The 16,764-nt window shown below is 39.7% G+C and overlaps 1 protein-coding gene across 9 annotated transcripts in view; it reads right to left on the reverse strand.

Annotated features, from left to right (window-relative positions):
- The window catches only part of LOC101015671 (putative RNA-binding protein Luc7-like 2), a 67,419-nt gene that overhangs the window by 42,058 nt on the left and 8,597 nt on the right, over positions 1–16,764 (reverse strand). For 2 of the 9 annotated variants that reach the window (XM_009203962.4, XM_021936324.2), the window contains 3 exons: positions 13,316–13,392; positions 10,287–10,357; positions 8,606–8,700 (listed from right to left, as the gene is read on the reverse strand). In XM_009203962.4, the coding sequence (XP_009202226.1) occupies positions 8,606–8,700; positions 10,287–10,344 (153 nt within the window). In that variant the 5' untranslated portion in view covers positions 10,345–10,357; positions 13,316–13,392. Of the gene's footprint in view, positions 1–8,605; positions 8,701–9,183; positions 9,258–10,286; positions 13,205–13,315; positions 13,427–16,764 lie in introns of those variants that run through there. The other 7 variants (XM_021936327.2, XM_003896672.5, XM_017957220.3 and 4 more) reach the window with 5 other exon arrangements.

Below are 16,764 nucleotides of genomic sequence, written 5' to 3' on the forward strand. Positions count from 1 at the left end.
CAGTTAAGAGAATGTATATTTTTGTAATAGACTGAGAACAATAAAATACAGCAAATCTGCTTAAAATAAGAATACAACACACTTTAAATCTAAATTTGGAAATTAGCTGGTCATGGTGGCACAATCCTGTAATCCCAGCTACTTGGGAGGCTAAGGCAGGAGAATCGCTTGAGCCTGAGAGGCAGAGGTCGCAGTGAGCTGTGATCTCGCTACTGCACTCCAGCCTGGAGTATATATGAAATACACACCATATATATATATATGACTAAATATTAAGCCAATAAACACGGTTAATGCCAAGAACATCAGATCTCCACATTCAGATCTCTTCAAATTTTAATCTTAGTTAAATAATACTTAAACCTTTAAATAATACCAAGGCAGCCCAAAATAAACTATTTATGGGAAAAGATTTAAACAATTTACAGATTGATTTTTCACACTTGCACAGGTAACCACTGGTGTCATATTTTGATAAGAAATACAGGCCGGGTCAGGTGAGGTGGCTTACGCCTGTAATCCCAGCGCTTTGGGAGGCCAAGGTGGGTGGATTACTTGAGGTCAGGAGTTTGAAACCAGCCCGGCCAACATGGTAAAATCGTCTCTACTAAAAATACAAAAAAAAAAAAAAAAAAATTAGCCAGGCATGGTAGCAGGCACCTGTAGCCCCAGCTACTCGGGAGGCTGAGGCAGGAGAATCACTTGAACCTGGGAGGCGGAGGTTGCAGTGAACTGAGATCATGCCACTGCACTCCAGCCTAGGCGACAGAGCAAGACTCTGTCTCAAAAAAAAAAAAAAAAAAAAAGGAAAAAAAAAAAGACATCCAGGCCGGGCGTGGTGGCTTGCATCTGTAATCCCAGCCCTTTGGAAGGCCGAGATGGGTGGATCACCTGAGGTCAGGAGTTCCAAGACCAGCCTGGCTAACATGGTAAAACCCTGTTTCTACTTAAAATACAAAAAATTAGCCGGGCATGGTGGTGCACAGCACCTGTAATCCCAGCTACTGGGGAGGCTGAGGCAGGAGAACTGCTTGAGTCCGAGAGGCCGAGGTTGAAGTGAGCCAAAATCCAGCTTGGGCAACAAGAGCAAAACTCCGTCTCAACCAAAAAAAAAAAAAAAAAGGAAATCCAATAAAACCAAGATACTCTCCAGCTCCATATCTGTAACCCTTTTGCCATTAATAATTGTTAATTTTTGAAATTCAAAGTTAGTTTTTGAAATAATTTATGTAGCATTCTACTTTTGGGTAGACTGATCATTCATCTGATACAATAAATAGACCCTGTTCTAGATGCTTTGGATATAGCAGTAAACAATACAATGTCCCCGCCCTTATGAACTTACATTCTAGTGGCTGGTTGAGAAAATTTTATGCAAGTCTACTTCTCAGCACTTATTCTGTATTTCCATATTCTCATGGCTTTTGCATATGTACTATCAAAGATACTTCAGGGCCAGGAGTGATGGATCACGCCTGTAATCTCGGCACTTTGGGAGGCCAAGGTGGGCTATCACCTGAGGTCAGGAGTTTGAGACCAGCCTGGCCAACCAACATGGTGACACCCCATCTCTACTAAAAGTATAAAAATTAGCCAGGCATGGTGGCATGCGCCTGTAATCCCACCTACTTTGGAGAGGAAGGAGAATTGTTTATACCTAGGAAGCGGAGGTTGCAGTGAGCTAAGATCACACCAGTGCACTCCAACCTGGGCAACAAACCAACACTCCTTCTCCAAAACAAAAAAGATACTTCAGCAGTTTTTAAAGTTTGGGTTTGTATGTACCCACGTAGCTGATTTTCAGATTAGGCTTTAAAAGAGAGTCAGGGAAGCAATAAAAAAAGGAGTTTCAAATATAAAAGGTGCACCTGGGATAAAACCTGGAACCTACTGGGGCACCATAAAATTTGGCTGGAATATCTGACAACCAATAATCCCATCCAATCACTTCAAATACGCAGATAAATTTTTACTTTAATGACTTTCGGCTGGGCATGCTGCCACATTCCTGTAATCTCAGCACTTTGAGAGGCCTAGGCTGGTGGATCCCTAGAGCCCAGGAGTATGAGACCAGCCAGGACAACATGGTGAAAGTGAAACTTTGTCTCTACAAAAATAACACAAAAATAAGCCGGGTGTGGCTGGGCATAGCTGTTGTTCCAGCTACTTGGGAGACTCAGGCAGGAGAATCACTTGAACTCAGGAGGCAGAGGTTGCAGTGAGCTAAGATAACACCACTGCACTCCAGCCTGGGCGACAGGGAGAGACTGTCTCAATAAATAAATAAATAAGACTGTGACAATATCAAAGTCCCCAATAAAAAATAATATTGACTGTGACAATATCAAAGTCCCTAACCCTATCTATAAGTATTTTTCAAGACTGGTTCTTTTTAGGAGGCTGAGGCAGGCAGATCACTTGAGGTCAAGAGTTTGAGACCAGCCTGGGCAACATGGTAAAACCCAATCTCTATTAAAAATACAAAAATTAGCCACGGGTGGTGGCTCATGCCTGTAATCCCAGCACTTTGGGAGGCCGAGGTAGGCAGATCATGAGGTCAGGAGATTGAGACCATCCTGGCCAACATGGTGAAACTCCAACTCTACTAAAATACAAAAATACAAAAAATTATCCAGGCCTGGTGGCGTGTGCCTGTAGTCCCAGCTGTTCGGGAGGCTGAGGCAGGGGAATCGCTTGAATCTGGGAGGCTGAGGTTGCAGTGAGCCGAGACTGTGCCATTGTACTCCAGCCTGGTGTCAGAGCAAGACTCCACCTCGAAAAAAAAAATTAGGCCGGGCGCAGTGGCTCATGCCTGTAATCCCAGCACTCTCAGAGGGTGAGGCGGGCAGATCATCTGAGGTCAGCAGTTTGAGACCAGCCTGACCAACATGGCGAAACCCCGTTTCTACAAAAAATACAAAAGTAGGCAGGCATGGTGGCATGTGCCTGTAATCTCAGCCACTTGGGAGGCTGGGGCAGGAAAATCACTTGAACTCGGGAGTGGGAGGTTGCAGTGAGCCGAGATCATACCACTGCACTCCAGCCTGGGCAACAGAGCAAGACTCTGGCTCAAAAAAAAAAAAAGATTAGCCGAGCCTAGTGGCACACACCTGTAATCACAGCTACTCGGGAGGCTGAGGCAGGAGACTTGCTTGATCCCAGGAGGCAGAGGTTGCAGTGAGCCAAGATGGCATCACTGCATTCCAGCCTGGGCAAGAGTGTGACCTTGTCTCAATAAAATAAAACAAAATATGTAAAATTCCAGTTGAAACAGAATGAACTAGCCTACTCCCAAATCCTTAGTGCATGAGATGCCTCCAAGGATGTTTCAGAAACATCTGAAAGTCACTGCCCTACGTAACTGAATTACCTAAAAAACTAACAAAAAATTGTTTTAAGTATTTCTAGATTTAAGATTCCTAAACGGTATAGAATACCGTGGTTTTTTTATTGTGAGACACTTAGCAGCACAATTTCTCTAAGCCTTAGTTTTCCTCAACTGTAAAATGATGACTTTACACTAGAAGATATGAGGGTCTATCTACGATAAAGTTACACTATGATGAGGTCTATAATAAAATTAGTGGTGCTGATTTCTGAATTTTGAACAGGCATACTATGACAGTATACATTTTCCACGTCCTAAGATCTTAATTTCAAGTTTCTGTTAACATCTTTGCTTTATATTTAAAGCCTACTATAAATTATTCGTCACGTATCTTTTTTCGAGATGACAAGGAACTAAATGGAAATATTTTTTAAAGCTATCTATTTCCTTATCTTTCCTCAGGGAAGATATGTACCAGAAGAAATGTGTTGGGGAAAAAAATGACAACTTGGTTTAGGTTTTTCTGTTTTGCTTAAATCTGAAAGGGCATACTGCCTACAGTGAATTTAGCAGGGAGAAAGTGGGCCAAAATGAGGAAAAGAGAGAGACTACAATATGAAAATATTCTAGAAGAATAGAAAAGTAATCCAAGCTTTTTATTTTTTCTTTTATTTATTTTTTTAAACAGAGTCTCGCTCTTTTGCTCAGGCTGGAGTGCAGTGGCACAATCTCAGCTCACTGCAACCTCTACCTCCAGGGTTCGAGCAATTCTCCTGCCTCAGCCTCCAGAGTAGCTGGAATCACAGGCACCCACCACCATGCCCGGATAATTTTTTTGTATTTTTAGTAGAGACGGGGTTTCAACACATTAGCCAGGCTGGTCTCGAACTCCTGACCTCAGATGATTCCCCCGGCTCGGCCTCCCAAAGTGCTGGGACTACAGGCATGAGCCACTGCACCCAGCCACAAGCTTTTGAAGTATAGTAACTTTCTGAGATAAAGAAAATATTCATATTTCTTATAAAAATCATTAAACATATAATTATTTTGATCCTCTGTTCTGTCTTACTTCCTCTGATTAATTTATTATTTATTTATTTATTTTGAGACAGAGTCTTGCTCTGTCACCCAGGCTAGAGTGCAGTGGTGTGATCTCGGCTCTCTGCAACCTTTACCTCCAGGGTTCAAGTAATACTCCTGCCTCAGCTTCCTAAGTAGCTGGGATTACAGGTGCAGGCCACTACGCCTGGCTGTTTTTTTACATTTTCAGTGGACATGGGGTTTCACCATATTGGTTGGTCAGGCTGGTGTCAAACTCCTGACCTCAAGTGATCGGCCTCCCAAACTGCTGGGATTACAGGCGTGAACCACCACACCCAGCCCTGATTAATTTATTTTAAGAATTAGTTATGCCAGACCAGGCACGGCGGCTCAGGCCCATAATCCCAGCACTTTGGGAGGCTGAGGCAGGTAGACCACCTGAGGTCAGGAGTTCAAAACCACCCTGGCGAACTGGGTGTGGTAGCACACGCCTGTAATCCCAGCTACTCCGGAGGCTGAGGCAGAAATCACTTGAACCCAGAGGTGGAGGTTGCAGTGAGCCAAGATTGTGCCACTGCACTCCAGCCTGGCCCAACAGAGCGAGTCTCTGTCTCAGGGGGAAAAAAAAAAAAAAAAGCATTAGTTATACTAGAGTAATGAAAGGTAAAACGTTTTACGTGCATTTTCATGAAACTCAATAGCAAAAAATTCCAAACTGTCAGTTATGAAGAGAATTTTTAGAAATCACACTCTCCATTTCTAAGTGCTTGATATAAAGTTCCAACCTCTTTACAATGAAGAAAAGGCTTGGAAATGCATTTCTGGATACTTTTTTCCTTTGTGACAGTCTTACTATGTTGTCCAGGCTACATATGAAATCCTGAGTTGAGGAAATCTTCCCCACCTCAGCCTCCAAAGTAGCTGGGGCTATAGGTACGTACCACCATGCCTGGCTTTTCTGTATTCTTTTTCTAAATAATCTAAAATACTGGTAAATCATATTCTGCTGCAAGTGACAGATCTTAGACACAAGGTCCAGAAAACTAAAGGGCAACCTTTAGTCATATGATCTTTAGGTACACAACAAAGAAAAAGCATCATAAAGTCAACAGTTAAGGCCAGACACAGTGGCTCCTGCCTGTAATCCTAGTGCTTTGGGAGGCTGAGATGGGAGGACTGCTTGAGTTATGAACCTTTCAGAATTGAAGCAGAGATTTGAGGACTAGGTAAAGGACATTGTAAGACTCCAAAAGCGTCATACAATGGTGTACTTAAGGACCTGAAAAACTTAACAGCTCACCCTGTGTACAAATAGCTTGTAATTACAGAGCTATGGCTTCGTAGCAGTCATTCCCTATAGAACAAATGCTTTTTGGGACAGAGTGTGATAGTTCACACCTCTTTATGTTCAAGATGCTATTTCTACTCTGCTGTTCAAATGAAGAATGAAAAACACTGAATTATAACTGTTGATTCTTATTTCCTTTTTTGTTTTTTGTTTGTTTGTTTGTTTTGAGGCAGGGTCTCACTCTGTTGCCCAGGGTAGAATGTAGTGGTGTGATCATAGCTCACTTGGAAGTCTTGAATTCCTGAGCTCAAGCAACCCTCCTGTCTCAGCTTCCCAGACAGTTAGGACTTCAGGAGATACCACCATGCCAAGCTAATTTTTTTTTTTATTCTTTTTGTAGAGACAGGCCTTCACTATGTTGACCAGACTAGTCTCAAACTCCTGGCCTCAAGTGGTTTTGTTAATGCTGTTCTCAAAATGTATCTCAAGTGGTAATTTAGCCAGTAAATAAAAATTAAAAATAAATGTTTAAAATAACTTTAACAGTTAAATTTTATACAATATTAAACACGGAGACTCACAGTATACTATAGACAACCACAGATTTTATAGATTTCAGATGCAGTATAGCGTGGTATAAAATAATTATGAAAATGTTAGAAAGTAGACAAGGGAGTTTATTATGGCTGGGTGCTGTGGTTCACGCCTGTAATCCCAGTACTTTGGGAGGCTGAGGCAGGAGGATTACTTGAGGCCAGGAGTTGGAGACAAGCCTGGGTAAAATGGCGTGACCTAGTCTCTATAAAAAATACAAAAATTAGTCGAGCATGGTGGTGCGCGCCTGTAGCTCCAACTACTCAGGAGGTTGAGGTGGGAGAAACTCATGAGCCCAGGAAGTGGAGGCTGCACTGGGCAGTGTTCACAGCCTGGCTGACAGAGTAAGACTCTGTCTCAAAAAAAAAAAAGCCAGGCGCGGTAGCTCATGCCTATAATTCCAGCACTTTGGGAGGCCAAGGCGGACAGATCAAGAGGTCAGGAGTTCAAGACCAGCCTCACCAACATGGTGAAACCCCATCTCTACTAAAAATACAAACGTTAGGGCTGGGCACGGTGGCTCATGCCTATAATCCCAGCACTTTGGAAGGCCAAGATGGGTGAATCACGAGGTCAGGAGTTCAAGACCAGCCTGGCCAATATGACGAAACTTCAGCTCTACTAAAAATACAAAAATTAGCTAGGCGTGGTGGCAGGTGTCTATAATCCCAGCTACTTGGGAGGCTGAGGCAGGAGAATCGCTTGAACCCAGGAGGCAGAGGCTGCAATAAGCCAAGATCATGCCACTGCACTCCAGCTTGGGTGACAAGAGCAAGACTCCATCTCAAAAAATAAATAAATAAATAAAAATAAAAATACAAAAATTAGCTGGGCATGGTGGTGTACGCCTATAATCCCAGCTACACCAGAGGCTGAGGCAGGAGAATTGCCTGAAGCCAGGCGTTGGAGGTAAGAGTGAGCTGAGATCACACCACTGCACTCCAAGCCTGGGTGACAGAGCGAGACTGTATTAAAAAAAAAAAAGTTTAGAGTTCATTATATTTATTATCTGCCATAGTCCTTCCAAATTCCTGTTCTCAGAAACTGGATTTCTTGCCTTGTAGTATTACACCTTTTTTTTTTTTTTTTTTTTGAGATGGAGTCTCGCTGTGTCGCCCAGGCTGGAGTGCAGTGACGCGATCTTGACTCACTGCAAGTTCCGCCTCCCGGGTTCACACCATTCTTCCGCCTCAGCCTCCCGAGTAGCTGGGACTACAGGTGCCCGCCACCAAGCTCAGCTAATTTTTTTTTTTTTTTTTTTTTGTATTTTTAGTAGGGACGGGGTTTCACCGTGTTAGCCAGGATGATCTCAATATCCTGACTTCGTGATCTGCCTGCCTCAGCCTCCCAAAGTGCTAGGATTAAAGGCGCAAGCCACCGCGCCTGGCCAGTATTATACTTTAAAATAAACCTAGGCTCTTTTTTTCCCATTAACATAACAGTTTCAACTCTCTTTCCTACTGGAAAAAGTCAAAGGTGTTTCCTGTTGCATATGCCTTGATACATATCTCTTTGGGGCACGTCCTTAATTTTAACTCTTCCTATCAAAGAAGAAACCACTCATTTGGCTAAGAAACTCATTGCTTCTGAAAAGGCAAGTCAGAAATCTTTCTTCATTTCAGTCATTTCTGGCAAATGAGAACTAAAGCCAGCTCAAGGTTTAGCCCCTACTAGCTCCCCACCAGCATCAGATGCAGCTATGAAGGGAAGCTACTTGTAATCATTTCAACCAAATCCAAAAGTCAGAGAATCAAATTCTTTGTTCCATATTCCAACAGGTCCACCATTATGCAGTTTATCTTCCAAATTAAAACAATGATACTCTAAGATCAACATCTCTGCAGACATAGAATCAAAATTGAGCTTTACATTATTAGCAGGAGCAATATTTTAAGTGATAATACTCCCAAATTAAGCTGTGTGGATATAAGTATTTACTAATACATTTCCCCACTGATTCCACAATATAAGTGTGTAAAAATCTTAACAAAAATATATACTACTGTACTAGATAAAAGTCTACTCTGTTTAACAGTAAAAGGAACTACTTTAAAAAAATTTTATTTTTGAACTAAAAGTACAAATGCTATATAACTACCTCTGTATTCCAAATAAAACATGCTTTTAAAAAATTGCTGTAAAGAATGGAAAATATTGTAAAACAAAACATATCAACCACTTTTGGGAGGAAACCCATTACTGAAGATTTAAGTAATCATCCTGAATAAACAAACAATAAAGGATGCAAATCCCCCCTCACAAGTCAATTCTTTTGACACAGAATTAAAACTTTATCAAGTAGTTCATTACTGCAGCATATCAGTAATCAAACAATACATTTAGTAAATACATACAGTTCCAGAAAGGACATCATGAGGACAACAGTTGAGAAGGTGACTCTTGCATACTCTGTCATCACTGAATTTGATTCGTTGACGAGTAGTATCTCCTGTAATATAGAAGAGTTAATAACATTCAAGGTTAGACAACTGGAAAGTATTATTCTGAGAGCCCTACTATTACTAGCTTTTTATGTGTGGCTATATACACACATTATAAATCAGCTCAAGAGGGATTAGTTTTTATATACATCCTATAGAAAAACTATTTTAGACAACATGCAGTTGCAGTAAGTGTACTGCATACATAATTCAAATAGTCAAAGTGAGAAAGCAATGCATTCTGTTAAATAGAGTACTTCAGAAAAGCATAGGATTTTAGAGCAGGAATGGACTTTAAAGATTATCGAGTCCAACTCCTTCATACTGCAGATGAGAAAACTGAGGCCCCGAGAGGTTAAGCAACTTGCAGACCCACTAAGAGAGTTTATACTGGTATACAATGTTCCCTTCTTGACACTAAGCATTGATATATTTTTATTTACAGTAATTGAAAAACATAAAAAATAATCTTGCAAACATTGCATACACACTGCGAATCCCCACTGAACCCCAGACGCCATTTCTTCCACTATTTTGTTCCAGCTGAAGTGTCTCCCTTTTGCTGCTGGGAGGAGTTAGAGAGGGTAGAATAACGCGTTTAAGAGCGTACAAACCTGGAAGAAGGACTTACACACCAGTCAAACAAAGGCACATTGCCTAATGAAACGTTAACTTTAATGCGTCCAAAGGTTCCATACCTCCAAGTTTTATGTAGTCTGAGCTTTTCTATGCTGCCAAACTGGGTATATTTAAATTCATTCTGTCTTCATATAACACAATACACCTACCTCCTAAGCAAAAGAAGCATCCAACCTGCTTATCAAATATGGCTATCTACTCAAAACGTTAAAGAATCTAAGAAAAAGAAAGGTAACTAGCTCCAATAACAAAATACAGATGTTAGTTACAATTTTTTTGCTTAGAATCTCTTCGGAAGGACAAAAGAAAAAACTCATAAGGATGTTTCCTTTCTATACAGAATAAGCCCTAAGAAATGTAGGTGTTTTATTTTAGCCTTAAACTGATACACTATCGATGAATGAAAACCTACTGGTGAAATACTGAAGCGAGAACTATTGGTGCCAAAAGAGATATAAATACCTCCGTACTTCACATGATATGCCTGGAGCACTCCAAAAACTTTCGTGTAGGATGTGATTCAATCATTTAGTTTCTGTATTTTCACATGTAAGTAACAAAAAAGATTAAAATTTTACCCCTTTATATGGTCATATACTAAAGAGCTTAACTTAAATTCAACTAAATACTATCATTTTTAGATGGGGTAAGATTTTGTTCAAATTGTTTTAACTTGGTTAAAGATATTTTCAAAACATTCTAATTTGCAACCAGGGTATATAAAATTTTAACAACAGTAATTTATAGTTAAAACGATGGCTTCAGAGCAGTTCAACAATAGGTTTTCTAGAAGCTCGTCTCTAGTAGGTTATTTTTGACACAATTTGGAATATTCAGTTTAGTGTTTACGCCTGCTACTATAATGAAAGTTATTTTGATGGTCCTTTTTCCTTTTAAACACAACTGCTTTTGTTCCACATTCATTAACACATCTGAAAAGTTAGCGATAACTCACGGCTTGGCGAATGCGGGGCCTTTCTGACACTCCCTTGCAGATTGAGGTAGGCAGGCATAGATACATTGAACCTTTACAAATAAAACAAGGGGCCAGATTGTTCATTTTGTATAGAATAAACTCTGCCAGCAATTTCAATACAGCATCTAGAAGTACATGTTGACTGTAAAGATTCTTTTATATAAAAACAAAAGTGAACAAAATCAGGGTGTTTCATTTTTAAAATACTGACTTAACAAGCATAACCCCAGATAATTGTTTGACTAACTACAGGTAAAAGTCCAAAGCTGGAGCTCTGGACAATGTCTCTGAACCAAGTGGGGTTTTAAAAAATTATGTCTTTAAAAAGTATGTTTCATCAAGACTTTGGTGAGGACCTCAAGCTCATGTTAGAATGGTACTATGATAAGCTCATATCAGAATGTCAATGCTATTTAATTACAGGCGTTTTGCTTCCTATCATTTAAGAAAAAAATTTCATTTTAAATCTGTACCCTAATTATATTAAGGAATTTTAAAATGATAAAATTTTAAAGTTGAAACAAAAAAACAAAACAAAACAAAAAAACCCTTATGTATCTATTAGTTTTCCTGCTAAAAGTATCTAAATGTTTTGGTAATGCAACAGCAGAATCATTTCAGTGCTCTGTTAAACTAATGGCTCAGGCCTTAGAATAAAATCAGTTTTCATGACGTTTACTAATCAAACATTTCATCAACTAGAGTAACTGATTTCTGCTTAACAATTTACATTCAAATATTAAGTTAATTGTGCCCTGAAGACACAGCTATCAGTTAAAATATGAACAATTCCTAATAGGAATATAGCAAACCAGCAAGTATCCCTAGTGAGTTTTTTCGTGTTTTTTAAAATTTTTATGGATACATAGTAATTGTACATATTTTCCCTGGTGAGCTTTTAAAATCAGAATCTGTTTCTATAAATGCCAAAAAGCATTTTAAAATAACTTCTCACTGCAAATGAATGGGTGCTCCATAAATATTTGATAACTGTAGCAAACACAACAAATACAGCTATCAAACAGCAGCCATTATAGAAATCTTTAAAACAATGATATAATAAAACGCTTAATAATTTCAGATACAGAAATACTCTGAGAGGGAATAGCAACTGACTGTTTATTGATATTTTTAAAGTTCTGCTTAGGGGACTTTAATAAAGGTTGACATTTTAAAACAATCTGGCTGCATAACCATGCAGTACTTAACAAATTTATTTGGGCTTATTCCATGGAAGTACAATTCAGCTAAATCAACAATGATTTTTAAAAGAAAAATGCTGGTATAATTTGGTTTCTGTCAAGATATCTGGCCCAAACCATGTTTTTCGTAAGAAACTAGGTAAAACAGCGCCTACTTTATAAAAAGAAGAAGAACTGCAAATAGGAACCAAATCACCTTATAATAAAAGAAATTATTTTCAATTTAGTGTGTTTTATCTTTGGGTTTTGTGGGCATAAAGTCATATAAAAATAACCTAAATTATGGGGGGAAAAAAAGTATCCTGTCACACTGACATTGGATCCAAATCACAGAATCAAACCTATCAGTGACCACATCTGCTGTGCTAGGCAATGGAATTACAAAGGGGCATATAAGACAAGCTCTCTCCCCACAAGGAGCCAACGATTTTGCTAAAGAGATAGGACATACTAATTTTTAAAATTTTTTAAATTTTTTTGTAGAGACAGGGTCTCACTACGTTGCCCAGACTGATCTCCAACTCCTGGCCTCAAATGACCCTCCCTCCTCGGCCTTGCAACATGCTGGGATTACAGGCAGGAGCCACTGCACCCGGCCGAGGATATATTAATGGAGTAATAAGTTATAATACAAGATAACATGATCCAAGTATCAAATGTATGTTTCAATTAGGTAGTACTTCAGGAATTCTTAGACTAAAATTACCACCAAGAATGGAGATATTGGGAAAAGCTTCATGCAGTAAGTAGCCAAAATTCGAAGGAAAGACAGGACTTAGATCAAAGGAAAGTAGAAAAACAAGCACTACAACCTGGAGTAATAGCTTTGACAAAGCTTATAGAAACAAGGTTTGGGGGGACAGTCCTAAGTAAACCGTATTTGGCTTTGGCAAATGGCTTCATGTAGAAGAATTGCAGAGTTGGGATCAGAACAACACTTTTTGAGTAACATTTGATTTCTTACAATTTTCATTTTTTAATCCAAATTTTTAGTGTATAAAGTAAAAAAATAAAATAAAATAATATAATGGAAGAGAAATCAGACGAAGTTACTTCTGTCAACAACAAAAAATATCCCACCTATAAAACCATGGAGATCTGTCCTATAACCTCTACAATAGTTCATTAGGCCTTGTACATAACTACACAGCCAAGTTTTTAGAATTAGAAACTAGATTTAGAACTCTAGCAAGTGTTTTTCATTTTAATAGAAACATCAACTTTTCTAATAATTCCTATTTCTACCAAATTCTCTGCCAAGCAACAACTCTCTTACCTCCCTCTTTTGTTCAACCCCTTCATGAGTTTCATGAATTATAATCTTTGAGAACACCTGAGTCACAAGTACACAATAAAAAAGAGGATGCATATTATTCATCTCCAGGTCTGTCACCAATGTATCAGAACCTAACGTGGTACTGAGGCAGTCAGTTCCATTCAGGGAATATGGACAGGTCACTTTAAAAAGAGGCCTCCTCTCTAAATTTGACTCAAATACTGCTATTCTCAAAATCCCCTTCCATATGTCAGGAGGGAAAAAAATAAGCCCACTGTAATTCCCAACACTTCCATTCTATGGTCCTGCCTTTTCTGAAACTTAATGTATTAACACTTAAATTTTATTAGTAACATTACAACCTTAGCCTAGGTAGTATCCGACATGATTTTATACGTTGCATGCTATCTTCCCAATATCCACCCCCTCCCCCCAGTACTACCCACCCTCTCCCTCCCGTACAAACAAGAAACCAAATCAACTTTCATAGATTTAGGTGCTATTTTAAAAACATCAAAATTTTACTTTACCCATTCTCTCCGATGCTCCCTGTATTTTTTTAAGCTGTGAGTGGATGACCATGCTATGTGATCAACAACTGTGAAGGCTAAGCAAAAGTGAACTGAGTTTAGTATTGTAATTTCAAAAGAACCTTAAAGTTTGTAATATTTGACATATTTAATGGTATGCAGAATCCTATTTTACTGTACATTATCAGGCATTCATGGCAAGCAATTTATAAAAACAATCAGTATTTATTTTGCACAGAATTAGCTTAGAGCTTAGCTTAGGAAAAACAAAGAGGGAGGAGAAAATGCAACAGCATACAAAGCAATGGAGACACTCCCATGTCTATAAATGGGGGCAGGGGAAGGGAAGCCCTCCCACATTCTCTAGTGTGGCAATTGAAGCCCTCCCCACAGGTACACTAGTTAAGGGTCACGTGTCACAGTGGGCTTGGGACAGGACAGTTTCCTTCCCTCTGAAATAAGATCCATAACCCTTCAGTGAAAGGAAAGCTAGAGCTCAAGAGGTGTACAACCAAAAGCTTAAATAAAGCTTGTTTTTCTGACCCCTTGAATCCCTAAATGCAGAGAAATGTTCCTCCCTCTTTTTCCCTCTAATTTCCTCCCTCCATTTCTTCCAACATAAGCTGCTGAGTTCACATATAATAATGTGGGAACTGTACAAAGATCCACGGCCAATTTCTAGTCTAGCCCAGGGCAGGAAGAGATCTAAAGCAGTGCACAAGTAAAACCTTGTGTCACTGGGCACGGTGGCTCATGTCTGTAATCCCAGCACTTTGGGTGGCCAAGGCAGGCAGATCACCTGAGGTCAGGAGTTCAAGGCTAGCCTGGCTAACATGGTGAAACCCCGTTGCTACTAAAAATATAAAAATTAGCTGGGTGTAGTGGCACATGTCTGTAATATCAGCTACTCAAGAAGCTGAGATGGGAGAATCACTTGAACCTGGGAATTGGAGGTTGCAGTGAGCTGAGAGCGCCAGTGCACTCCAGCCTGGCCCACAGAGCAAGGCTCTCTCTCTGAAAACAAGCAAACAAAAAACCCTTGTGTCTTCATGTGGAATCAAAGTAAAAGCGATGACTACTGCTGCACAGTAACTATTATACTAAGGAGCCAATCTGATCATTTTTACACCTTCCTCAAACTTTCTCACCCACTCTACCAAATTCTCCCACCTACCTTTGTTGTTCCTTTAGAATTCAGCTTAAAATCCACCTATACAAATCCTTTTGTAATTAACCTTTTAAAAAAACATTACTCCCTTACTACATGTTCCCTTGTTCATACATACACTCAGTTTAACTCACTGTATATTTAAACAGTCCAAAGTATAGGGTTCATTTTACAAAAGGACTCATCACACCATGTCTTAACATAATAATACAGATGCTTTGAAAACATTTAATATGTCTTGATCTATGTAAAACTTTCCAGGCATATATTTATTACATAAGGGAAGAAAGATTACTATGCCAAAGATGGCAACGGGAAAAAACAATTATGACAGTCTGCCTTCCAAATGTGACATCAAGTAATCTCTAATAAAACAAAGCAGCTTTCCTTTCCTCCAGAAAATGCAAACACAAGGGTGCCATACAGCTCAGAAAAGCTATCCTCCTTAATCTTCTGGTTCATATGGTCCCACAAGTTTATAATCAGAAATAAGTACTAGTATCACCCCCCACCATAATCCCCACGACAAGCCGAACATTTTAAAAATGCAATGCCCATTATAGAAGAAATTTCCAGAACAAGTTCATTCTTGCTGGATAAGATCAAAGATTAATAACATTTTTAAAATGTTAAAAATCTGGCCCACTTGTCTGTGAAAATCCGTATCACAAGATTATAAAGAATGAGACTGGGAAACAGCCTTGATAGTAGAAGAAAAAGCTCGTAGGATCTTTTGAAGCTAACCAGAATAGTGATGATGAAAATGTGAGAACAGGAATACTAAAGAATCTCCATTCCAAGGGCTCTATTCCATGCCCTGCACCTATCTTCTCTCACTGTATTAATATAAGCAAAAGGTCTTGGCAGCTGGCAGGGATCAATGCCATCATGTTTTGGGGGGTACCTGCTTTAGGAAATCTATCAGCTTATTTCTCTTCTTAAATTTACAAGAGACACCAGAAAAGCCTGAATAGTTACTTTAAGTCCTAAAATGGGTTATAAAGAATTTAAGATACATGGCATAAAAAGTTGCAGCCTGCTAAATTTTTTATGTTGATACTTACTTGCAGAGCTGCAATTCTGATACAGTAACAACTGCACTCTGGATAGCTGGTGCCTTCCTATCATCCAGAACTTTCTATATACAAAATTAGAAGTAATGAAAGCTATCTTTTGGCTACCAAGCAATAGTTGAAAAGATTCAAAGAAAAAGTGACCGGCTGATTTATCTATTAAAAAAGACAAGTTCTCATGAGCTGGTGATAGTTACAGAAGCCAAGTAGAGCCTCCCCAAATCTATAAGAAAAGAAATAAAAAAAAAAAAAAAAGATAAGGATATCAAAGGACAGAGGTGACAGACAACCCAATGATAAAGGAAGAAGTTAAAATGAAAAACAGATTGCCATGAAGGAGACGTGCGCCTTAAAACTAAACACAGCAGAAATACCACGTCACAGTGAATATACAACAAATTTACGAAAAGGGTTGCCTCTGGGGAAAGGACTGAGACTGTGAAGGGGACCACAAAAGACTTTATTTGTAATGCTTTATCCACTTCTTCCTAGTTTTTGTTGCTTTTTTTTTTTTTTGAGATGGTGTCTCACTTTGTCGCCCAGGCTGGAGTACACTGGCACCGTGTCGGCTCACTGCAACTTCCGTCTCCTGGGTTCAAACAATTCTCCTGCCTCAGCCTCCCAGGTGGCTGGGATTACAGGCACCCACCACCATATCCAGCTAATTTTTATATTTTTAGTAGAGACGGGGTTTCACCACCTTGGCCAGGCCGGTCTTGAACTCCTGACCTCAGGTGATCCACCCGCCTTGGCCTCCCAAAGTGCTGGGATTACAGGCGTGAGCCACAATGCCCGGCCGCTTTATCCACTTTTTAAAATTTGACAGAAGTATGCAAAATAACATTTGTTCAATCATATAGATGCTTGTTTGACCTTTGTACTTTTTTTTTTTTTTTTTTTGGAGACGGAGTCTCGCTCTGTCGCCCAGGCTGGAGTGCAGTGGCCGGATCTCAGTTCACTGCAAGCTCCGCCTCCCGGGTTTACGCCATTCTCCTGCCTCAGCCTCCCGAGTAGCTGGGACTACAGGCGCCCGCCACCTCGCCCGGCTAGTTTTTTGTATTTTTTAGTAGAGATGGGGTTTCACCGTGTTAGCCAGGATGGTCTCGATCTCCTGACCTCGTGATCCGCCCCTCTCGGCCTCCCAAAGTGCTGGGATTACAGGCTTGAGCCACCGCGCCCGGCCTTGACCTTTGTACTTTTTAAAACAT

Source organism: Papio anubis, chromosome 4 (genome assembly GCF_008728515.1).
Source record: "Papio anubis isolate 15944 chromosome 4, Panubis1.0, whole genome shotgun sequence".
Classification (NCBI taxonomy): domain Eukaryota; kingdom Metazoa; phylum Chordata; class Mammalia; order Primates; family Cercopithecidae; genus Papio; species Papio anubis.